Source organism: Vipera berus (assembly GCF_964194415.1).
Source record: "Vipera berus genome assembly, chromosome: 2".
Taxonomy (NCBI): Eukaryota; Metazoa; Chordata; class Lepidosauria; order Squamata; family Viperidae; genus Vipera; species Vipera berus.
Window position 1 is genome coordinate 267,428,940 of NC_138203.1, and position 25,071 is coordinate 267,454,010.

The 25,071-nt window shown below is 43.8% G+C and overlaps 1 protein-coding gene across 4 annotated transcripts; it reads right to left on the reverse strand.

Moving 5' to 3' along the window:
- Positions 1 to 1,990: 1,990 nt before the first annotated feature.
- On the reverse strand, positions 1,991 to 17,929 carry LOC308661880 (C-type lectin domain family 2 member D-like). Of its 4 annotated transcripts, XM_081317102.1 has the most exons (8): positions 16,665 to 16,782; positions 15,871 to 16,081; positions 11,774 to 11,834; positions 10,374 to 10,487; positions 9,010 to 9,102; positions 7,148 to 7,332; positions 6,433 to 6,536; positions 1,991 to 2,610 (listed from the first exon to the last, which is right to left on the reverse strand). In XM_081317102.1, the coding sequence occupies exons 3-8, from the start codon at positions 11,790 to 11,792 to the stop codon at positions 2,457 to 2,459; spliced, it is 669 nt and encodes a 222-aa protein (XP_081173228.1). In that variant the 5' UTR covers positions 11,793 to 11,834; positions 15,871 to 16,081; positions 16,665 to 16,782; the 3' UTR covers positions 1,991 to 2,456. The 4 variants fall into 4 exon arrangements, with proteins under 4 accessions (XP_081173228.1, XP_081173227.1, XP_081173225.1 ...); XM_081317101.1 differs by lacking the exons at positions 15,871 to 16,081; positions 16,665 to 16,782 and adding an exon at positions 17,868 to 17,929; XM_081317099.1 differs by lacking the exon at positions 15,871 to 16,081.
- Positions 17,930 to 25,071: the final 7,142 nt, after the last annotated feature.

Genomic DNA, 25,071 nt, shown 5'->3' on the forward strand with positions numbered 1-25,071 from the left:
TGTTGTCTTCAAAATTAAATATTATAAAAATATAGGAAGAATTCAACTGTTAAAACTTCTGCAAGGCATGAAGTCGCATCTGTTCCCCAAGCATTGCAGGGGGTGGGGTGGGGGGAGAGATGAGTTCTGCTACTATTGATGCTTATTAGTTAATAGTTTGTCTTTGGGCATGTTTTTGTGGGCGGTGTTATATTTTGGAGGGTTGTTTGTTTTTAATCTTGTAAGCCACCCAAAGCCATTTGTATCATTTGTAAGAGAGGAGCAGCTGTATTAATGATTAAACTAAATGGAGCAGATCAGAAGACCAACTACTGTGACAAATTGCTTTGTTTCCCAGGATGCTTCAAGGAAACTCACCTTTCATGATAGACTAGAAGAAACCTACAGGTAATCCTTAATACAGTTCATTTAGTGTCTGTTCAAAATTAAAATGGCCCTGAAAAAAGTGGCTTATGACTTCAGTAAGTCATTTGACAAAATAAACCACAGCCTACTTCTTGGTAAAACAGAAAAAATGTGGGCTAGACAGTATCACCACCAAATGGATGCACAACTGGTTAGCCGACCCACTAAGTGTGTAATCTACACTACACTACATCTAAATGGAGGAAAGCATGCAAGGGAGTACCCCAAGATTCTGCCTTAGTCCAGAACTCTTCAGCATCCTCATAACTAATTTAGATGAGAGGGTATGAGGAGAACTCATAAATTTGCAGTCGACATCAAGACGGGTAAAATAACTTCAGAAGATAGACTCAAGCTAAGCAGTTGTGGGAACTAGGTATATCTAACCAAGAGAAGAACTGTGACAGGATAGCAGTCTTCCAATGCTTGAGGGGCTGTCACAGAGAAAAGGATATTCTCTAAAGCAGGGGAAGTAGTGGGAAGTAGAAGATTATCAAAGAGATCCAACCTAGAATTAAGGAAATAATAATAAACCAGTGGAATGGCTTGCCTTCAGGAGTTGTGGTGCTCCATCACTGGAGGTCTTCAAGAAGAGATTGAACACCCATTTGTCTGGAATAGTATAGACCAGACATGTCAAACACAAGGCCCGGGGGCTGGATCCGGCCCGCGAAGTGGTTTCATGCGGCCTGCGAAGCCATCCTGGAAACAGTGAGGGAACGGCCCCCACTGCCTTGGCCCCTGCCCAGAGACCCTCCTCCTGCCAGAGACCCTCAGATTTGTCCCACTCCTGCCCAGACCCCCATAGGCACCCTTGATGCGAACGATGTAGAGCTGGCTGAAACGGAGTGAGGGAGATTGCCTGGAATGCGAATCGGCTGATCTCGCGCTGCTGCAATCTGCCTCGTTTCAGCCTGCTTTCTCTTGTAGCAAGGGAAGCTGAAACCGAGCGAGGGAGTTTGCAGGAGCGCGAGATCGGCCGATTCGCATTTCTGGCAATCTCCCTCACTCCATTTCAGCTTGCTTTCTGCAAGAGAAAGCCGGGCTGCAGGGCCGCCTCCACGGGTACTGCTCTAAGGCAGAGAGGGAAGGACAAAGAGGGAGGGAAGGAAGGAAGGAAGGAAGGAAGGAAGGAAGGAAGGGACAATGGGAGAGGGAGGGAGAGAAAGAGAGAGAGAAAGAGAGGGAGAGAGAGAGAAGGAGAAAGAATTTTTTTCTTGTTTTCCTGCTCTAAAAACTGGGTGCGTCTTATGGTCCGGTGCGTCTTATGGTCCGAAAAATACGGTATGTATGTCTTAAACAATAGCTTTAGCACTTAAGCATTAACAGTTTACATGCCATCCCGAAATTGGTTGTTTTTCCTTATCTACTGCTTATCCCTTTCAATTAACACAAGGATTAATATAGGATCCAGTTTCCTGCATTCCATAAGCTTATCTTTCTAATTTAAGATCTTGTTTCTTGCATGTTATCTCAAGCCCACTCTGTACACATCCTTTGCAGTCCCTGTCTGTTTGCCATCCAAAACAGGAACATACAGAATGTGTACTTCAAGATGGACTCCATCCTTCCGAGGTAGGTAAAATGAGGACCCAGATTGTTGGGGGCAATAAGCTGACTTTGTAATAATGCTGCTTGGCGGGGGCCGAAAGCCCTAATAAGCAAGCATATACATAGAATGAAGGCTATTGCTAAGCACATTGGTTTGTGCTTAAATTGTAAGCCGCCCTGAGTCTTCAAAGAAGGGCGGGATATAAATGGGATTAAAATTAAAAAAAAAATACACTAGAGATTTAGAATGTTCAGAATGTTTGAAATTTTCTCTTTGTGGCATTTCAGGCTTGTTTTTCTCTTTGGTTGTTTTTTTTTGTCTTATAGTTTTGCTGCCTCACATCATTGGCAGCCGTGAAGTGCTATTGGACTCCAGGCTCTAAAAATACTGGCTTATTCTGAATTCTAAAGCAAAAATTACTAAAAGCTTAGATAAAAAGTTAATCGCTCACTGAAATGCTGTCACTTGATGACCAGGTTGCTCTGCCCTCCCCCTCCCCTCATATTTCTCCAAGCCATGAGCTCTCTTCTCTTCCAGCCTTGGTGAAACTTTCTGACTGGCTGCAGAGAAAACGTTTCTCCATGGAGCATATGGTACTACTGGCCCCTTTTCCATTTAGATATGCACAGAAGCCGCCTCCTTGTAGTGGAAATCTGGAAAAGAACAAGGAATTACTATCTGCACGGGCAGAAATTGGCACTGCAAAAATGATCCTTTCGGGAAGATTCCCAGCTTTAAAGCATAAGGAACACCAGCCAACACTGTCCCTCCAGAATGCGCTGGATCAGCTTAATTATAAAGCCTGGCCTTTATAGTTTTCTCCAACAGATTTGGAGTCTGGAGGCCACATGACTGAGCAAAGCTGGAGTATAAATAATACACACACACACACACACGCACGCACACACACAGACACACACACACAGACCTAAAGCAGAAAGTATTCATTTGAAGGCATTTTTTCATTCTTGGAACAACTGTTGACCCGGAATTAGGGGACAGTATAGGAAATATCAATTGTGAATGTGCAGATGGCCCTACTGTCTTTGGGCTCTTGCAAAGTCCTGGATGGAGGGTCATGAAAAGCCAGCAAGGAAAATACTCAATGTCCTAACCCACCCAAGAACATACGATATCTATAGAACAGGGCTTTTCAACCTTTTCACCCATTGTACCACTTTTAGGATATGGCAACATCTAAGTACCACCAGTCGCCTAGCAAGGTGTCAAAAACTTGATGTGATGACCAAAAAAAAAAAGTGAAGTACAGGTAGTCCTCGACTTACAACAGTTTGCTTAGTGACTGTTCAAAGTTACAATGGCACTGAAAAAAATGCCCCCCAAGCCTCAGCCGAGCAAGACACCTGCCTGCCCACCTGGTGGCGCTCTTCCTCCTGTCCGAGGTTTTCATTGTTGTGAGCATTTCTGTTGAGGATTGGCAGTGGGGGTGGGGTGTTGGTTTTTATTCCCTCCCCTCTCCTGAGTGGTTTTGATCACTTCACTTGACCCTGGGATACTGTGGCCGTCATAAATATGAACCAGTTGCCAAGCATCTGAAGGTAAAACACAAGACCCTGGAGATGCTGCAACATTCCAGCTGATCGGTGCTTCTTCTGGGCTCAGCAGTAGCACCAGGATCAGCACTGAGCTCCAGCTGGAGCCTGGTGCTGATCCTGGCGCTCCCACTGAGTCCTGACAGCCCCGAAGAAGCGCTGATCCTGGCGCTTCTGCTGAGCCCTGACAGCCTTGCAGCTCCAGCCATCTCTCACTCAGGCTTGTGCAGTGCTGCCACCGGTTCAGCTCATTCCCCTCCCCCGCTACCACTTTTCTAGGATGGTTACGTACCACCTGCCAGGTGCCAATGTACCACAGGTGGTACCCGTACCACTGGTTGAAAAGCCCTGCTATAGAGAAACACCCAGAAGGGAACATGTTTGTTACTTCTGCTCTCTTATCTACAGTATGCCAGACCTACTGGGTGAAATCTTTATCATATCCATGTCAGCTTTGCTGGTTGGCTTGCTTATGTAACCAGAAAGAATAAATACAAGGATTTCTTGTCTTTAGGGGCTGCTCTCATTCAGAGGAGCCCGTCTTTTTGTTCAGCTGAATAAAAAACGTAAAGCTTGAAGGCAACTTCTGGTTTCCTGTATTTTTTACCAGCAAAACCTCAGAACCTGCATATCACAACTGCTCAGCATGCGGTGGTCATATTCTCCACCGCACAGAGGACTAAAAAGTAAGCGTAAATCACATAGTAGTTGAAACGTGGCAGCTATTTCTAGTTTCTGTTATGAGAAGAGATTTCAGAATATTTTTAAATCCTCAGGGGAAATCTAGAACCTGAGAGACGACTAATCAAACCTTAATGACACTTGAAATGCCTCCCAGAAATTGTCCTCAGAACCCCCTATACATTTTAAATCTGAATGTTACAAGCTGTGAGCACCTCCCAAATAGTAGGTATTTGGCTATGGTACTTGGTTTCCCTATATGACAGGGGTGTCAAACTCAATTTCACTGAGGGCCGCATCAGCATTGCGGTTGCCCTCAAGGGTCCGGGTGGGTATGGCCAGGGTGGGCGTGGCTTACTGGGTGGGCGTGGCTAGAGTGCGTATGGCCTACTGGGTGGGCGTGGCCAGCTCTACATCATTTGCATCAAGGGTGCCTATGGGGGGCCTGGGCAGGAGTGGGACAGATCTGGGGGTCTCTGGCGGAAGGAGGGTCTCTGGGCCAGGGCCAAGGCAGTGGGGGCCGTTCCCTCACTGTTTCCAGGATGGCTTCGCGGGCCGCATGAAACCACTTTGCGGGCCGGATCTGGCCCCCGGGCCTTGTGTTTGACATGTCTGCTATATGGGAAGTCCCCGACTTACAACAACTGAGCCCAAAATTTATAATGTTATAAGGGAGTTCTGCCCCGTTTTATGACCTTTCTGGTCAAAGTTGTTAAGCGAGTCATGTTAAGTTAGTAACATGGTTGTTGTTGAGTGAAGGTGGCTTCCCTGTGGACTTTGCTTGTCAGAAGGATGCAAAAGCTGTCCATGTGACCCCAGCACACTGCAACCGTGATAAATATGAACCAGTTGCATCCATAGTTTGATCAGATGACCACAGGGTTAGGGTTAATGCAATGGTCATAAGTGGGAAAAATGGTCATAAGTCACTTTTTTCAGTGCTGTTGTAACTTTGAATGGTCACTAAAACAAACTGTTTTAAGTGGAGGACTACCTGTATTTGCCCTGAGTCACTCTGGAGAGAAAAATCGGCAGCATATAAATTAGATGAATAAATGAAATAGCTGTAACTTAATAATCTATTAAATGCTGAGGGAGCATAAGATCCCTTCACCCAATCCAACTGTCCTGATCTGATCCGATTACTTTTCAAAGAGCCTTGGTGGAGCAGTGGGCTAATCCCTCCTTAAGTAACACCAGCTGCCTGCAATTAGTGCAGGTTCGAGTCCCACCAGGCTCAAGGTTGACTCAGCCTTCCATCCTTCCGAGGTAGGTAAAATGAGGACCCAGATTGTTGGGGGCAATTAAGCTGACTATGTAATAATGCCGCTTGGGGGGCCCGAAAGCCCTAATAAGCAGGCATATACATAGAATGAAGGCTATTGCTAAGCACATTTATTTGTGCTTTAAATTGTAAGCTGCCCTGAGTCTTCGGAGAAGGGCAGGATATAAATGGGATTAAAAAAAAATAAGTATCCTTTCCTAAAGGGAGCTAAACCAACATTTTGAATTAAGGATTTGAATCAGATCACACGTATAGTGTGTTATGACCAACTGGGCTGTTCCTCCTTGCTACAAAAATGTCAAAATTGGCAGGAGAACCATCTGCTCTTGGAGGTGGTGTATCATCTCAGCCATCCTGAACATCTAGTCCAGACATGTCAAACACAATCCGGGGGCCAGATCCGGCCCGCGAAGTGGTTTCATGCGGCCCGTGAAGCCGTCCTGGAAACAGTGAGGGAACGGCCCCCACTGCCTTGGCCCTGGCCCAGAGACCCTCCTCCAGCCAGAGACCCTCAGATCTGTCCCACTCCTGCCCAGGCCCCCATAGGCACCCTTGATGCGAACGATGTAGAGCTGGCCATGCCCACCCAGTAGGCCATACGCACTTTAGCCATGCCCACCCAGTAGGCCACACCCACCCAGGCCACACCCACCCAGCCCCCTGAGGGCAACCGCAATGCTGATGTGGCCCTCAATGAAATCGAGTTTGACACCCCTGATCTAGTCCATCACAGCTGGTCAGCAGTGCAGGGACCACCAGATGGATGCACTGTTGCCCGAGCAATTTTCTTCTTTTTTCCTCCTCTTTCCGTGCCTTATTTTTTGGAGAGAGAACCTTAGGTAAAAACTACCTTCTTATTATTGTTTCAGCCATTCAAACTGAAGTAGGATGTATGTAAATATTTTAGTTAAATAGCTCTATAAATCCTATAAGCAAATAAATAAAACCTTTCTTACTGATTTTTAAACTCTGTGCCATTGGGCCATTTCCAGACCCGGTTAACTTCTCTCGAAAGACCAAACCAGTAATGAGAGGAACGGAAAATATCCATCCAAAAATCCTAGAAGAGAGATAATGTTTAGTGAAGTCCTCATTTAAAATACCAATTGGGGAAAGAAAGTGTCAGTTATTTTTGACTGTCTGTTGAATGCCAAAATACATCATGAAATAATTGGACTAAAATTAAATGCTGCATAAAGAAGACCAAACTTATGACAACAGCACCATAGTTCCAAGGCCTCAATTCTTTGGCACTCAGCCTTTCTTATGGTCCAACTTTCACTGCCATACATTGCGACTGGGAAGACCATAGCCTTGACTATACGCACTTTTGTTGGCAGGGTGATGTCTCTGCTTTTTAGTGTGCTGTCTAGATTTGCCATGGCTTTCCTCCCGAGGAGCAAGTGTCTTTTAATTTCTTGGCTGCAGTCCCCGTCTGCAGTGATCTTGGAGCCCAGGAAAATAAAATCTGTCACTACCTCAATTTCTTCCCCAGGATTTTAGTTATCTTGATTCAAAAATTCCTTGGGCTAACATGAGAGTACAAACAGATAAACACAATGAGTTTTAGTAGTATATACATTATTATTATATTAATAAATATGCCTGTTTTTATATTTGTGAATGCCAGGACAATCATCCAATTATTGCTTATTACTGCTTATTGCTTACCAATTCCTTCTGAGTGTCAATCACAGCCAAGGTTGCATTAAACGAGGAACAGGTCATTAAACTGAGAGACCAGTTTTTTTCTTCTTTTGATATATAGAGACATTTTCCACCGTATCTAATCCATGAATCTGGACAGGCAACGCTTACAAGGGGAGGACAAGGGGGACACGTTTCTGTCTTTTTAACTAGAAATGAAGCAAAATGGACAGATTACAGAACTCAGAATCAACTACAGGTCTGACAACAAGGTTTGAATAGTTAACATTAAGCTACCTCACTTAAATTGTTGTGCGTTCTAATCCTGGGTTAGACACAAACCCCAGTTGAGTGACCTTGGGCCAGTCACCATCTCTCTCTCAGGCCTAAGAAGGAGGAGGCAGAGGCAAACCAGGAAAACAAAATCTCTCGCTACCTCCATTTCTTCCCCATCTATTTGCCAGGAATTGAGAGGGCCGGATGCCATGATCTTGGTTTTCTTAATGTTTAGTTTCAACCCAAGTTTTGCACTTTCCTTCTTCACCCGCAACAAGAGGCTCTTTAGTTCCTCTTCACTTTCTGCCATTAGAGTGGTATCATCTGCATATCTTAGGTTGTCGATATTTCTTCCGGCAATCTTAATTCCATCTTTTGATTCATCTAGCCCTGCCTTTCTCATGATGTGCTCTGCATATAAGTTAAATAGGCAGGGCGACAGTATACAGCCTTGCCGGACTCCTTTCCCAATTTTGAACCAGTCAGTGGTTCCCTTGTCCAGTTCTCACTGTTGCTTCTTGACCCGCATATAGGTTTCTCAAGAGATAAATAAGATGGTTGAGTGACCTTGGGCTAGTCACCATCTATCTCTCAGGCCTAAGAAGGAGGAGGCAGGGGCAAACCACTTCCAAAATCTTGCCCCCAAAATGACAGGGACTAGTCCAGGCAGTTGTTAGCAGTCACAATTGACACAAAGGCCACCCACTCACCCACCTACAGCAGAAACCTAATACAGGTAGTCCTCGACTTACAAAAATTCATTCAGTGACCATCCAAAGTTACAACAGCACTGAGAAAAGCGACTTATGATCATTTTTCCCATTTACAACCATTGTAGCATTCCCTTGGTCATGTGATCAAAATTTGGATACTTGGCAACTGGTTTAAGACGTTTAAGACGGTTGCAGCATCCCAGGGTAACACATGATCAGCTTTTGCGATCCTTCTGACCAAGCAAAGTCAGTGGGGAAGCTAGAGTCACTTAACAACCATGTTACTGACTTAACACTGCAATGACAAAGAAAGATCGCAAAATGGGACAAAACTCACTTAACAAACGTCTCACTTGGGAACGTAAATCTGAGACTCAATTGAGGTCGTTAGGTTGTGCAATAAAACAAGAGAAATGGTCAGGAATGAAAAGCCATTAAATCAAATGCAAACTTGTTTTTGTTGGAACGTGCTATCTTCTTCCTTTTCCGAGAGCCATGGTGGCCAGTGGTTAGAATGCAGTATTGCAAGCTGATTCTGCCGACTGCCAGGAGTTCGATCTTGACCAGCTCAAGGTTGACTCAGCCTTCTGTTTAGAGAGGGCTGTAAACCAATATGAAGTGGCATATAAGTCTAAGCACTGTGAAGCGGTATATAATCTGCTATTGCTATATCTATGTTGACTTGCCCTAACTTTCAATACAAATAGTCTGGGATTCAACTGGGATTCAATTGCACCGGCCCAAACATCATTTTGACTTATTTGACACTCACCACTCCAAATTGCTGCTAGTTCCTTCCAAATCATTCTGTGCCTTAAATGTAATCATTAGTGCATGGGATGATTTTGATTTAAACAATAACAATAAAACAATGGAGAAAGTTAAATCCTTACTTACCAGCCAATGAAATTATAATAATGATCAAAGCTGCAATTGCAACAACAGCTCCTACAGTGAATAGTTTGTCTGAAATGCACTTAGGTATGAGAGCTGAAAAACAGGCAAGAAAATATTAGGAGATGACGTTCATGATTTTATTATGATTGTTTAAATTTTTGTTAATGTTTTCATTGATTTATAAAACCACTCTGGGTTGTAGTCAGGCTACAGCATATTTAGATTTTTGTGGTCCGACTTGCAACTGCTGACCCCACCGTGGATAAACCCTGACAAACCTTGAATATCCCTCATCCTCCTCCCCATTTTTCCATAAGGAAAAACAAAAGGCAGTCAAAAGTGCTTCCAAGGAGCTCCAGAAGCACAGCCTTGGTGGGGGTTTTTTTTCCTGTTTCTTTTCCCACAGAACATATCAAGTGGCTTTGGAGTGGCTAATAGCCAAATCCTTCTTGCATTTGTGGGAGACACAAAGCCAATCTCAATCCCATTGCTCTTAAATGCCCAACAGCCCTGCTAGAAGAAAAAGCTGACAACACTCGGGAGAGTATCATGTTCAAGTCCTAAAAGGGATATTGCAACATAGTTCAAACATAGGACAGCACAGTGAAAAATAGAATATGCCACCCCAGCTTCCTCATCTTACAAAAATTAACCTGATCTTGTTCTTTGAGACAAGGGTAAAGTAAAGGTAAAAGTAAAGGTTCCCCCGCACAACTCTAGGGGCCGGTGCTCATCTACGTTTCAAAGCCGAAGAGCCAGCGCTTGTCCGAGGACGTCTCCGTGGTCATGTGGCCGGCATGACTAGACGCCAAAGGCGCACAGAACGCTGTTACCTTCCCACCGTAGTGGTCCCTATTTTTCTACTTGCATTTTTACGTGCTTTCGAACTGCTAGGTTGGCAGAAGCTGGGACGAGTAACAGGCGCTCACTCTGCTACACGGCACTCAGGATTCAACACGCCAAACTGCTGACCATCTGATCGACAAGCTCAGCGTCCTAACCCACTAAGCCACCGCGTCCCTGAGACAAGGGTATCAACATCAATTCCTTCCCCCTCGGATGGATGATCTGGACCTCTCTCTCCAACCCTAATGGCCAAAAGTCACTGGCAGGGTTTCTGCCCTGGAAATGGGAAACACCCACCAAGGTGATGTGGGAAACCCACCAAAGGTACAGTGTTGGCCTTAAAGTCAGTTTTGTGCGAGGTGCTCCTTTTCAAAAGAAGGCACAGACCCAACGTCTTCTCCATAAAACCAGGGGGGGGGGAATAAAGAATCCTTTTACTTAGGTGTGGCACAGCTCCACCCAGTTTGTTTTATTATTCACCCCTCAAAGATAACAAAAGGCCCCAGACAGGCGTTCACCTTTGTTTTGACCAGCATTTCTTGCACTCTTTGCATCATAGCTTCCAGGGGAAGATGCACTTGTCATCTCAGGAGTCAAACAATCACAGTATCGAGAAACTCCTTCTACCAGTACTGGAAGGCAGAAGACAATACAGGGAAGATGCAGTTGTCACCTCAGGAGTCAAATGATAACAACACCCAGAATCTCCTTCTGCCCGTAAAGGAAGGCAGAAAACCCCAAGAATGACAATACACAAGTGTATTGTGCTCTAGTTTTGCTCTTGGGAAGACACTGCCCCCAATACCCAACCAGGCCTTCCTTATCTTTCTCAGTCAAAACAATTTAAAGAAATATTTTAAGTAGCTGAAACTTCTCCCCAAAGCTTGCACTGCTGAATGTTCCCAGGCAGAATTCAAGAGGACTGCCAAAAATCTCATGAGAGTTGATCATCTTGCAAGATTTCAGGTGATTATATTAGGGGCGGTGCCTATGTCATAGGACAGTGATGGGGAACCTTTGAGAGACCAAATGCCCAAACTGCAACCCAAAACCCACTTATGTATCGTCGGGTGCTGGGTGGGTGTGGCCCATTGGGTGGGCGTGGTTGCATTGGTAATGGCAGACTGGGACTAAAAAGTTCAATTCCAATTTTGAGAGATATTTTTTTTCCTGCGAGAAGTTGAAATTGATTAATTGACTGAACCTTTTTTTTTTGCACATGGTGGTGGAGGCCTAAAGCGAAAAGGTTTTATAAAACCCAGCTGAAGGCCTAGGATTGGTGTGATGGCACGCGTGCCCAGAGAGAGGGCTCTGCGTGCCACCTGTAGCACGCATGCCATAGGTTCACCACCATGGTCATAGGATAAGAACGAGCCTATATCTGGAGTATTTCCATTGGGGGTTTTTTGGTACACATTGGAAGACCTCCTTGCTTTTGCACAAGAATATCTAGGTATCTTTGTATCTATCTATCTATCTAAATTCTATTTGAAATTAACACTCCACACGGAATCCCAGGTTTGATAGTCTCTGATTCAGTGACCCGCTTAAAGCTTAGAAGATCATCTGGAAGAATCCTCTCAAATGTTCTTCCTGGTTCATCAGATTTAGAATATTTGCTTCCAATACATCTCCTACAATGAGAAGCAAAGATGACTGAAGGAAACAATCCTGCTGGTAACCAGTTCTCCTGAATTCTAACTTGAATACAGTCAATCCCCAGATTGAAACTTTTACCCATCCATAAAAAGTTTGCTTTTTTAACTCATGTCTGCCTTACTTATTGCTGCTTAGAATAGAAATCAATGTTTTTAGCCATATAATCAATAAGAGTTTTCCTCTGATTTTATCAGTGCCCTAGGGCTTGGCTCTTGCTTTAATTCTCAGCTAGGTGAAAAAAAGATCTGAAATGCTTCACCTTTAATTTCTCCTGGCATGTTCCAAGCTGATGGGCTGGGCTGGGGGAATCAGGATTCAAACTGCATGGAAAGAAAAGAAATTGGTATCACTCATTCCTATATACAATATTGTTGACATGCTTAAGATTTAATATAAAAATTAATTGTAAAGACCAATAACAACAGGTATCAGAAACAGCCTTAGTACTGACAATGAACATATGGAAGTTATGGACAGCTTCTGCCTTTTAGGATTAACCATTAATAAAAAAGGAACAAGCAGTCAAAAAATTAATCAGAGTAGTGCTTGGTAGAAGAGACATCAAGGTCCCATAAAAATAAAACAAGAAATCAATTTCTAGGACATTATTTGGAGGGATCAAGATTGTTAAAAGTAAAAGGAATGTAAAAAGTTGGTTTATTCAATGAAGGCTAGATGTTATCTTTGGTAACCTTTAATGTACTTTTGCTAACCTGATTGAGTGAAGAGGTTTTAAAGATTTGTTTATAGAAAAGAGATACAGGATACAGGAAGAAGAGAAAGTGATAATTTACTAAAACTGTTCACACTTGTCATGCAGAGACAAGACAAGACAACCTTTACTGTCATTTTTTTTTACTGTGGGCACAACAGCACACATCAAAAATGAAATTTAGTTGTTGTTGTTAGTTGCAAAGTAGTGTCTGACCCATCGTGACCCCAAGGACAACGTTCCTCCAGGCTTTCCTATCCTCTACCATCTTCTGGAGTCCATTTAAGCTCACGCCTACTGCTTCAGTGACTCCATCCAGCCACCTCATTCTCTGTCGTCCCATTCTTCTATTGCCCTCAATCTTTCCCAGCATTAGGCTCTTCTCCAGTGAGTCCTTCCTTCTCATTAGGTGGCCAAAGTATTTGAGTTTCAACTTCAGGATCTGGCCTTCTAAAGAGCAGTCAGGGTTGATCTCCTCTAGGTCTGACCGGTTTGATCACTTTGCAGTCCAAGGGACTCGCAAGAGTCTTCTCCAGTACCATAGTTCAAAGGCCTCAATTCTTTGGGGCTCAGCCTTTCTTATGGTCCAACTTTCACTGCCATACATTGCAACTGGGAAGACCATAGACTTGACTATACACACTTTTGTTGGCAGGGTGATGTCTCTGCTTTTTAGTGTGCTGTCTAGATTTGCCATGGCTTTCCTCCCCAGGAGCAAGCGTCTTTTAATTTCTTGGCTGCAGTCCCCGTCTGTGATGATCTTGGAGCCCAGGAAAATAAAATCTGTCAACTACCTCCATTTCTTCCCCATCTATTTGCCAGGAATTGAGAGGGCCGGATGCCATGATCTTGGTTTTCTTAATGTTTAGTTTCAACCCAATTTTTGCACTGTCCTTCTTCACTCGTAATAAGAGGCTCTTTAGTTCCTCTTCACTTTCTGCCATTAGAGTGGTATCTTCTGCATGTCGAAATTTAGTTGCCCGCTCTCAAAGTGAAACACATACATGACACACACCTAAACATACTACATATGTATAGACCCACATCGCTACATATACATAATAAATAAATATTAAATATTGTCCATCTTGAATACATAACGGAAGGAGGAAGCCTGAGAGTTCACAAGGTTAATGCTGTATGGAATGAAACTATGGCTGAATCTGGATGTTCTGCTACGGATACCACGAAGCCTCCTCCCAGAAGGTAACAAGGAAAACAGGTTGTGAAGAGGATGAGTAGTGTCCCAGATAATCTTACGGACCCTGCTCAAGCAACGCTTATGTAGTATGTCCTGGATGGGAGGGAGGGAACTGCCAAATGATCTTTTTGGCCATCCTCACCACTCTGCACTGCCTTCCTGTCTGAAGCAGTGATGCTTCCAAACCAGACTGTGATGCTGTGTGAGAGGATGCTCTTGATCATCCCCCTGTAGAAAGTGGTCGGGACAGTTGAAGGAAGATGTGCTTTTCTCATGCAACGCAGAAAATGCAGGCGCTGCTGTGCCCGCTTCACCAGTTTCTCACTGTTGAGAGACCAAGCCAGCCTACTCGTTAGCTGCACACCCAGGAATTTGATGCTGTTAACCCTCTCCACAGGTGAATCATTAATGCACAGAGAAGTGTGGTTTTGGCTGCCTTTTCTGAAATCGACAATGATCTCTTTGGTTTTTCTGGTTTTAAAACTAGGCTGTTTTCCTTATACCAGTTCACCAACCCCTCAACCTCCTTGCGATAAGCTTCCACCTTGTCATCATGAATAAGGCCCACTGCTGTTGTATCATCTGCAAACTTCACAATATGGTTGGTGGCAAACCTAGTACAACAGTCATGGGTCAACAGGGTGAACAGCAGTGGACTTAGGACGCAGCCCTGAGGAGAACCTGTGCTCAGGAACATGGTATTAGAGGTATTTCTTCCAACTTGCACATATTGAGGCCTTTTGTTAAGAAAATCAAGAATTCAGTTGCACAAAGGAGTGTTTAAGCCTAAAAGGCCCAGTTTGTCTACTAGATGCTGGGGAATGATTGTGTTAAATGCCGAACTGAAGTCGACAAACAACAAATGCACTTGAGTATTTCTTTCCTCTAAGTGCTTCAAACTCAGATGGAGAACGGAAGAAATAGCATCCTCCATAGAGTGATTTGGTCGGTAGGCAAACTGAAGCGGGTCAAATGCTGACGGGAGGCTAGATACAATAATGTCCTTTATCAGCTTCTCAAAGCATTTCATAATGGTGGCCGTCAGCGCAACCGGACGGTAATCATTGAGGCCTGTAATTGTGGATTTTTTTGGCACTGGCAAGATGATCTTAAAACGTGATGGGACCAGTGCCTGCTGCAAAGAGAGATTTAAAATATCTGTGAGAACACAAGCCAGCTCATCTACGCATTCCCTGAGGACACGTCCAGGGATGTTATCTGGGCCTGCTGCTTTCCGAATGTTAAGTTTCCGCAGTCTTTTCCGGACAGAGGTGACATCAAAGCTTAGCACTTGCTCATCAGGATGGGGCACAGCTTTCCTAGCAGGAGTGCTTTTTGATGCCTCAGATCTACCAAAAAATGTATTCCGTTTGTTTAGGAAGTCTGTGTCGCCCTTGCATCTCGATGGAGTCACCTTGTAATCCGTAATGGCCTGGATCCTTTGCCACATTCGCCTGGTGTTTGTTGGGTCCTGAAAAAAAGTTCTGAATTTTCTGGCCATGGGCTTGCTTTGCACCTTTTATGGCATTTTTCAGATTTGCTCTGGCTGTTCTAAGTGCCAGCATGTCACCAGATTTAAAAGCCACATTCCGTGCTTTCAGCATCTTGAGGACCTCATAAGTCAGCCACGGTTTTTCATTCGCCCTCACAACAGTGCTTTTTCAAGACACAGACATCTTCTATGCACTTTTGAATATATATGCGGACACCGTGGTGGCATACTCCTCAACATTTGTATGTTTATTTATTTATTTATTTATTTTATTACATTTATATACCGCCCTTTCCCGGAGGACTCAGGGCAGTTTACAGGGTAATTAAAAACCAAAAATACAAAAGTTAAAAAACCAAGTTTAAAAAAGATTAAATTTATCCCTGTATAAATAAAACCCCAATTAAAATAAATTAATCCTCAGCCTGGGCCCGAGAGCTCGAAGAGCCAGGTCTTCAGGCCCCGGCGGAATGAACGGAGGTCGGGGGCAGTCCTCAGCTCCACTGGCAGCTGGTTCCAAAGGGCAGGCGCCCCCACTGAGAAGGCCCTATCCCTGGGTGTTACCCGCCGGCAATCTCTTACCGGTGGCACCCTGAGAAGACCCTCCCTGTGGGAGCGCACTGGACGAAGGGAACTTGATGCCGGCAGCAGGTGTTCCCTCAAATATCCCGGACCCTTGCCATTTAGGGCTTTATAGGTCATCACCAGCACCTTGAATTTCACCCGGAGGGCAACCGGAAGCCAATGCAGCTCGCGGAGTAGAGGTGTTACATGGGAGTATCGGGAGACCCCCATCACAACTCGTGCGGCCGCATTCTGCACCAGTTGAAGCCTCCGAGTGGTTATGTGGTTATGTTGGTTATGAGTAGCTGCTTCCTTAAACATGCCCCAATCTGTGCACTCAAAGCAGTCTTGTAATGCTTCTATAGCTCTCTCTGTCCAAACCCTCACCTGCTTTCACTCTGACTAATAAAGGTTTATATGCTGGAATAAGCAGCAGTGAGAGATGGTCAGAGGAGCCCAGGTGAGGGCGGGGGATAGCTTTGAAAGCCTTCTTCATGTTGGAATAAGCAAGATCCAGTGTATTGTCCCCTCTGGTTGCAAATATACTGATGGAAATGTGGCAGGGTAGCTTTCCAATCCACTTGGTTAAAGTCTCCCGCTGCAATAAATGGGATGTCATTTCTTTCTATATTTTCTTCTTTCCTTCCTTCTCTGCACTTCTTATTTACTTTTTTTAGTTTGGTTTTATTTCTTAACTCTTAACATTCAATAAAATTATTACAAAAGAGTTCCAAGGAAAGCTATTTTTTCTCCACCGCAGCAGGAGTCCTCACAGTCACAATGCCTCAAAGTCACAAAGCGCTGTGCTTCTTCACACTGCCTACAGCAGGAATCCTATCACAAGACTACAGAACACACCTAGTGTACTCACCAAAATGCACTAAACTAGTTCCACTAATCACTCCACCACAATATCCTTAGCAAACGTGTGACCCAAACTAGTGCACACCCTGCTTGTAAAATAAAGCCTGCAAACACGGAGGGCCCCTGCACAAATTCTAGTCTCTCCAGTGTGAAGCTGTTGTTGGAAAGCAACTCTCAGGCAAAGGAGCCTGGCATGCTTCTGCACAAGCCTCAAAGGGCGGGGGGGGGGGGGGAAATGATTTATGACCATTTTTTAAAAATGACCAGTATCTCTATGGTCACATGTTCAAAATTCAGACATTTAGCAACTGACTCACATTTATGACGATTGCAGTGTACCGGGGTGATGTGATTGATCCCCTTCTGCGACCTTCTGAGAAGCAAAGTCAATGGGGAAGCCAGATTCATTTAACAACCGTGTTACTAACAACTGCGGTGATTTGGCTTAAGACCTGTGGCAAGAAAGACTGTAAAATGGGGCAAAACTCACTTTAACAAACATTTCACTTAGCAACAGAAAGTTTGGTCTCAATTATGGTCTAAGCTGAGGACTATCGGTATGCAAAAATCTGGGAGGCCGAACTACTGTCCAGGAAGCCCGTTCAGCCTTCTTAGGTTGAGCCAGGAGCCCACCTACACTTGCATAATTATCCCACCTCTTCCACAGTATTTACTCCCAGTCCCGGGAGAAGCAATCCACTGTCTCAGCCTCCACACCTTGCAACTGTGGCCTCCACATCTTGCAACTGTTCATGCCGCCAAGGTAACCCACCCCTCCCTCCGTCCCAAAGGTGCTTTTTCACAAGGCAACTGGACTTGGTTTTTCTTTGAAGACGGTCCACTTCTCACCCAGTAAGTTTCTTCAGCTCTGACTAGATGGTGGGGAATGGAAGGATTTATACTCCTTTGCATTCTTTTAGAGTCGTTCAGGCCTCCTCCAGGTTTATCTGTGCCCTCAGGATCAGCTGATTAATGCAAATGGGTGTGGAGCCTTCTTGGAGCTGTTGAAAGGACTGTGTTGTAGACTGGAAACAGACGATGTCCTGTCCCTGCTCCCTTGTTGAGAGAGGGATGTTCAGTTTTGAAAATTCTTCCATTCCCCACCATCCAGAGCTGAAGAAGCTTTTGGAATGTGAAGCCAAACGTATTCCAAGAAAAACAAAAGTCCAGTTGCCGGGTGAAAAAGCACCTTTGAGAGAACCATGACCCGGATAACTGAGCATCTCCATAGATCACCAGCTCCCTTCTTTCCTGTTGCGCTTTGCCCCAAATTGGACAGCTCTCCGCAATTGCTGCTTTTTTTACTCCTCGCGTGTCACCGGCAGCAGATCACAACGTAGTTAACAACGGTAGCGAAAGAGAAACAGGTATTATTTGCCTCTCCCTTGCTCCGGCTTGGTGGCCTCGCAGGGTACAGCCGAAAAAAAACGCGAAGAAATCCCCCAGGCGCCATGATCGGGGCTGGCCTTCCGACGACCGCGAGGGACGCTTCCCCATCCTAGGCAGACCCAGAGCTCCACCTGAGCGTGCAGCGCCCGAGAGTTTCTTGCCTCTCCCCGCGTTTTGCAGCCTTGAGCCTTAAACGGCAGCCTATATCGGGGTCGCCAGCAAAAGGGGCAAGGCGGAGCCCGCCGAGGCCGCGATTACTGGAGAAACAGCCTCCCGCGATATTGTTGTTTTTTTCCGCCGTCGCCGCCCCATCCAATCAAATCGGCGTGGCTAATTTGAAAAAAGCCGATGACTTTGCCCGCAAGGGAAACCCAACCCCGTGGCCAACCGCACAAAAAAAAAAAACCCGTAGAAGCAAAGTTGATCCCGCAACTTTGTTCCACTGTAAGATGGGTGGACTTCAACTCCCAGAATTCATCGGCTGAGAGGCTCAGATTGACAGAGCCCAAATCACCACCTGCCTTAACTTGTTACAGCTCTTTTGGGTCCCCACAAGGTCACTTCCGTCGCACGCCCGAGATCGTTCACGCTACGAAGGGGGTCAATTCTTTGCCGCGCGTATTTCTCCCACGTGGAACTGCTGTCTCTCTGCGAGATCACTGGCAGGCAACCCTGTCTTATCTATCTCTTATAAGGTGTGGCCGAGGGATGGCCCTAAGTCTAGACCAGGGGTAGGCAACCTCGGCTCTTTTATGACTCATGGACTTCAACTCCCAGAATTCCTGAGTCAGCTGACTTAGGAATTCTGGGAGTTGAAGTCTATGAGTCATAAAAGAGCCGAGGTTGCCTATCCCCGGTCTAGACACACCTATCCAGGCAGCCCGTTCAGTCTTTATGGAGTCTGGAGTTAGTTTTTTCTGACAAACATGTCTGGAGGATACATGGTTTGAGGAATAATAATAATAATAATAATAATAATAATAATAATAATAATAATAATAATAATAATAATAATAATAATAATAATAATAATAATAATAATAATAATAATAATAAAATAAAAAAAAAAAAGTTGGAAGCGACCTTGAAGGTCATCTAGCCCAATCCCCTGATCAGGCAGAAAACCCTATAACATTTTGGACAAATGGCTGTCCAATCTTTTCTTAAAAACTTCCAGTGTTGGAGTATTCACTGCTTCTGGAGGAAGGTTGTTCCACTGGTTAATTGTTCTAACTGTCAGGAAGTTTCTCCTTAGTTCTAGGTTGCTTCTCTCCTTGATTAGTTTCCATCCATTGCTTCTTGTCCTGCTCTCAGGTGCTTTGGAGAATAGCTTGACTCCCTCTTGTGTGCACCCATGCATGCACACAAAGCAGAAAGCATCCATTTGGGGGCATACCTCAATCCGGGATGGATGGACTTCAACTCCCAGAATCCCCCAGCCAGCATGGTTCACTGGAGAATCCTTGAAGAGTTCTTAAAATTTGAGAAACACTGCCTTATAGAAAGTGTGTCTGTGTGGGGGGAACTCTGCAATGTTATGACCAACTGGGGCTGTTCCTCCCTGCTTACAAAAATATCAAAATTGGCAGGAGAACCATCTGCTCTTGGAGATGTTGTATCATCTCAGCCATCCTGAGCATCTCACTCCATCACAGCTGGCTGTAGTGCAGGACCACCAGTTGTTACATACTATTGCCTGAGCAAATCTCTTCTCTCCCCCCCCCTCCCCCCTTCCCTTTCTGTGTCATATTTTGGGGAGAGAAGATTAGCCAAAAATTATCTCAATTCTTATTATTCTTTCAGCCACTCAAGGTGAAATGTGATGTACATAAATGCTTGAATAGGTAAATAGTTCTATAAGTCTCATAAATAAATAAATGAATAAACAAACAAATCATACTGGTTTTTAAACTCTCTGCCATTGGACCATTCAGTGGCGTAGCGTGGGTTGTCAGCACCTGGGGCAATTTGCACCCCCTAACCCGGTGACGTCATGGCACCGCCGAAAAGACGCGCCCCGCAGCGGCGTAGACTTTCCAAGAAGAGTCGCGCGCATGCGGGATGCTTCCGGGTCCCTCTCGAGGGCGGCTGGGCGGGGCTCCGACCTGCAAGAGCCGCTGCATTCAAGCTCGCACGTGAGCCCCGCTAAATAAAGCCACGCATGCGCACGAAGCTAGGCCAGCCGGCCGGCGGGTCCGTCTTCGCTCGGCCAAGCCTGCCGGGGCGCCTGCGGGGCGCTTGCGGTTGGCCTGAGCCTGGGCGGAGAGTTGGGCGCTTCTATTTATTTTATTCAGTTTATGTGGCCGCCCATCTCACCTGCCGGACTCGTTTCGCTTTGCAAGAAAGAGCAGCTCGAGAGCGGAGCCAAGCCGACTCTGTGCAGCCCTTGGGGCTCCCTGAGCAGCTCAGTGCGAGCGCGCCCCCCCAGATGTTGCGCCCGGTGCGGCCGGCCCCCCCTGCACCCCCCACGCTACGCCACTGGGACCATTTCCAGACCTTGTTAACGTCTCTTGAGAGACCAAACCAGTAATGAATCGGAGGGAAAATTTCTACCCAAAAATCCTACGAGAAGGGAGAAAATGTTTAGTAAAATCCTCATTTAACATTGGGGGAAGAAAGTTTCTGTTATTTTTGCTTGACTATTTAATGCCAAAATACATCTTTTTTGTCAAATTATTATTATTTATACAAGATCATTAAATTAAAGTAAAATTAATGTATTAATTAAATTAATGTATATGTACCTGTTTTGCAGAACTATTTTAGAGACAGTGGGCTTGTCCATTGCTTTGGGGAGATATGTATACAGAAATTGGGTCTTTTGCGTCCAAAATCCACTAAAGAAAGTCTTGTTAAATTAAACTTTTTACTACAATGACGTAGTCGTATTTCTATTTAAATTTAAAGTGCATTGCACAGCATTCAGCAGGAATATATGAGTTTGTCTTACTCATAATGACACCCCTCCTTAAATATTTATTAATATCAATGACTCATCAACATAACAAAAATGGTCGTAGCAGCTTTTATGCAGATAATGTATTTATTTGGTTTTATGGCATCAGGTTAATGTTGGCATCACATAGATTTCACTTTCTCTAGGAGGTCTTTCAATGGGGGACCAGTGGCTGCTATAACTCATTGTACATCTTGTTGATAGCCATCCTCTTTTTCTCTTTCCTTTGACTTTTTCCAGGGTTATAAACTTAAGAAAGAGTCTTTAAGGTGGCCCTCAGCATATGACTGGAATCCAGCCTGCCCATTACTGGTATATATCGTAATAGTAGTTAAATGGGTCGGTCATATGACCGACCCAATTTTACAACCCTTTTTGCAGTGATCTTTAAAGCAAATCACTGCAGTCATTAAACAAATCATTACAATTGTTAAGCTAATGCCCTGGTTATGTGAACTAATGTTTCGCAAGGGCTGTGGCTTTGCCCAAAACTAAAAGTACGTGCCAGGTTTTTGCAAAATCATCATAAAACAGCTTCATGTGACCACAGGACATTGCAAAATTATATTGTCAAGTGCCTGAAATGTCACGTTTTACGGAGGGCACACTGTCAGAACCTCAAATACGAATCCCTGTAATCTTTTTCTGGTTTGGTCATAATTTCGTAAATTGAAGATTATATCTTATATACATTTATGCCTGTTCACAAGAAAAAATGAATTGAAGAAGCTGAGTGTGGTTTAGCAATCGGAGGAAGATGTAGCAATAACTTTTGCTATGCTGCTGATAGTGCTCTGATAGCAAAAAATGTAAAGGATCTGCATGCTTTAATAATAAAAGTTGGTAATAAAAGTTAAGGGGTAAAGTGAAATAATTGGACTAAAATGAAATTCTGTACAAAGAAGACCAAACTAATGACAACAGACAGAACAACCAGCTGCAGAACTGACAACGAAGTTATTGAAGTGGTGAATAGCTTTTGCCTTTTTAAGGATCTACTTTCAACAAAGGAAGTGATATGATAGCAGTGTTCCAATATCTCAGGGGCCGCCACAAAGAAGAGGGAGTCAAGCTATTCTCCAAAGCACCTGAAAGCAGGACAAGAAGCAACGGATGGAAACTAGTCAAGGAGAGAAGCAGTCTAGAACTAAGGAGAAACTTCCTGACAGTTAGAACAATTAACCAGTGGGACAACCTGCCTCCAGAAGCGGTGAATGCTCCAACACTGGAAGTTTTTAAGAAGAGATTGGCCAGCCATTTGCCTGAAATGGTATAGGGTTTCCTGCCTGAGCAGGGGGTTGGACTAGATGACCTCCAAGGTCCCTTCCAACTTATTATTATTATTATTATTATTATTATTATTATTATTATTATTATTATTATTATTATTATTATTATTATTATTATTATTATTATGTACTGATCAAGAAATGCACTGAAGACAAGCAATGGGTAGGGCAACCATGAAAGGTCTGGAAAAAAAATCAAGATGCAATACCTAGAAAAGTTAGCTACACCTACAAAAATCAGAAATGTGCAGGCAATGGTTTTTTCCCTGTAATGCTCTATGAAAGTTCGGCTTTGAAGAAATAGGATAGAGTGATATTGAAGATTTCAAATACTGAAGTTGGAGAAGACTCCTAAGAACACCATGTATAGTTAAGAAATATATCATAGAACAAATCCACCCAGAGTTCGCCGTTGAAGTACAAGTCACCATGATATACTTATGTTTTGGGCATAATGTGTGAAGACCTAGCTCTCCTGAGAAATCTATAATGCTGGGAACATTGGAAGGAAAGAAGAAGAAGAGGACAACCAGCAACGAGACAGATGGATTCACAGGAATGAGAGATATACTGCTGGACACCTGAAGCGCCAGGTTGGAGGACAAATAATAATAATAATAATAATAGTAAATAATGAAGGAAGGAAAGATAGAATTTGTGGTTGGAAGTGAAAAATATGGGCTTGTCAACTTTAGTTGAGGCACCTTCCTTGTTATTTGTCAATATTATTATTATTATTATTATTATTATTATTATTATTATTATTATTAATAATAATAATAATAATAATAAGAAGAAGAAGAAGAAGAAGAAGAAGTTGGAAGGGACCTTGGAGGTCATCTAGTCCAACCCCCTGCTCAGGCAGGAAACCCTATACCATTTCAGGCAAATGGCTGTCCAGTCTCCTCTTAAAAACCTCCAATGTTGGAGCATTCACCACCTCTGGAAGCAGGTTGTTCCACTGGTTAATTGTTCTAACTGTCAGGATGACAGTTGCTATGATCCACTTTCAGTGATATGGAAGAAAACAAATCTTGGCTACCAAACAGCAAAAAATGCTTTATATTGATGATCTGATGCTTTATGGAAAATCAGAAATTGAAATCCAGTCATTAATAAATACTGTAAGAATATTTAGCACAGATGTGACAATGGGAATTCGGCTTAGAGAAATTTGTGACAATAGGCACAAATTGGAATAAAATCCCAAACAGTAATGGGAATTGAAATGGCAACTGGCAAAACCAATAGGAGCCATCAGGGTGAATCCTGCAAGTATCTGAACATTTTGCAGCCGGATAACATTAAGCATAGACAATTTAAAATGTGATTAGTAAAAAAATGTATCCAAAGGATTAAAAAAATGCTAAAGGTAAAATTGAAGGTGGAAACACTATCAAAGTTACCTATACCTGTGAGATGATACACAGCTGGAATTATTAACTGGACATTAGCTGAACAGGACAGTGTGAACCAAAAAACAAGAAAGCTACTGAGAATTCATTATGCATTGCATTCCTGTAGTGATATTTATACCTCCCTTGCAGGTACTGAGGCAGAGGTTTACTTTCAAGTCAAAGTGTCAAATTAGTTAAGCATGCATTGACCGATTACATAAAAGATAGCCAAGAGCAAGCACCAATACAAGTTAAAAATTTGAACATTTGGATATGCAGAAAACAAGACATGAATATCAGAATAATATAATAAAAACACGAACTGAATGCTGGTAAGGGAAAGCATTATATGGTCAATATCTATAAAAGATCATTTGGAAAGCGGATAAAGATGAAAGCTAGCAATGGCTTACAACTGGAACATTAAAACAGAAAGAAACTGAAGGCTTGATTTTGTCTGCTTAAAAACAACCGATTTGAAATAATGCAATCAAGGCCAGAATTGAACAATCATCAAATGATTCAAAGTGCAGGTTGTGCAAAGAGCAGAAGAAGCAGTAAATCATATAGTCAGCCATTCTTGTTTGATAATGCAATTTATACTTGTGGCTCTGAGGTGCTTGTTGTGGGAGAATGAAAGTTGGCCATTTTATGACTTGTGGACTTCAACTCCCAGAATTCCTCAGCCAGGCTGGCTGAGGAATTCTGGGAGTTGAAGTCCACAAGTCATAAAGTAGCCAAGGTTGCCGACCCCTGAGCTAACTAAGATACAAGTCTTCAGACCTGCAAGTGTGTAATTTAAAAGCTCTGCTCTTTGACCACAGGAGGGAGTCAAAGATTAGAAAACAGTGTGTAAGCCACATTTGAGTATTAAATTTCTGAATAAACATGATAAACATCAAATCAGAACAATCACAAAGATGGGAGCCAAGCGAACCGGATCATATGAAAAGTTTTTAAAAAGAATATCAAACTGAAATTAGAACTTTTCCCTTTGGGGTTATTAAATTTATTTATTTATTTATTTATTTTATTGCATTTATATACCGCCCTTTCCCTGAGGACTCAGGGCGGTTTACAGGGAGTTAAAAATCAACCATACAAAAGTTAAAACCCAATTTAAAAAATATTAAATCAACCCTGTACTATTAAAAACCCCAATTAAAATGAGTGTCTCCTCAGCCTGGGCCCGAGAGCTCGAAGAGCCAGGTCTTCAGGCCCCGGCGGAATGATTGGAGGTCGGGAGCAGTCCTCAGCTCCACCGGCAGCTGGTTCCAGAGGGCAGGCGCCCCCACTGAGAAGGCCCTATCCCTGGGTGTCACCCGCCGGCAATCTCTTACCGGCGGGACCCTGAGCAGACCCTCCCTGTGGGAGCGCACTGGGCGAAGGGCGTTTGATGCCGGCAGCAGGTGTTCCCTCAAATACCCCGGACCCAGGCCATGTAAGGCTTTATAGGTGATAACCAGCACCTTGAATTTCACCCGGAGGGCAACCGGAAGCCAATGCAGCTCGCGGAGTAGAGGTGTTACATGGGAGTATCGGGAAACCCCCATTACAACTCGCGCGGCCGCATTCTGCACCAGTTGAAGCCTCCGAGTGGTCTTCAAGGGCAGCCCCATGTAGAGAGCATTACAGAACTTGAAGGAAAACTGTCATTACATTTGCTGATAGTATTTGAAAATTTGAAATACGT

Excerpts from the sequence above, each read along its gene's own strand:
- LOC308661880 (XM_081317101.1), bottom strand. Across the intron at positions 7,333-9,009 it reads TATTATAATTTCATTGGCTG|TTAAAAAGACAGAAACGTGT; the intron begins GTAAGTAAGGAT and ends CTTCATTTCTAG. Across the intron at positions 6,537-7,147 it reads TTGACACTCAGAAGGAATTG|GATTTTTGGATGGATATTTT; the intron begins GTAAGCAATAAG and ends TCTCTCTTCTAG.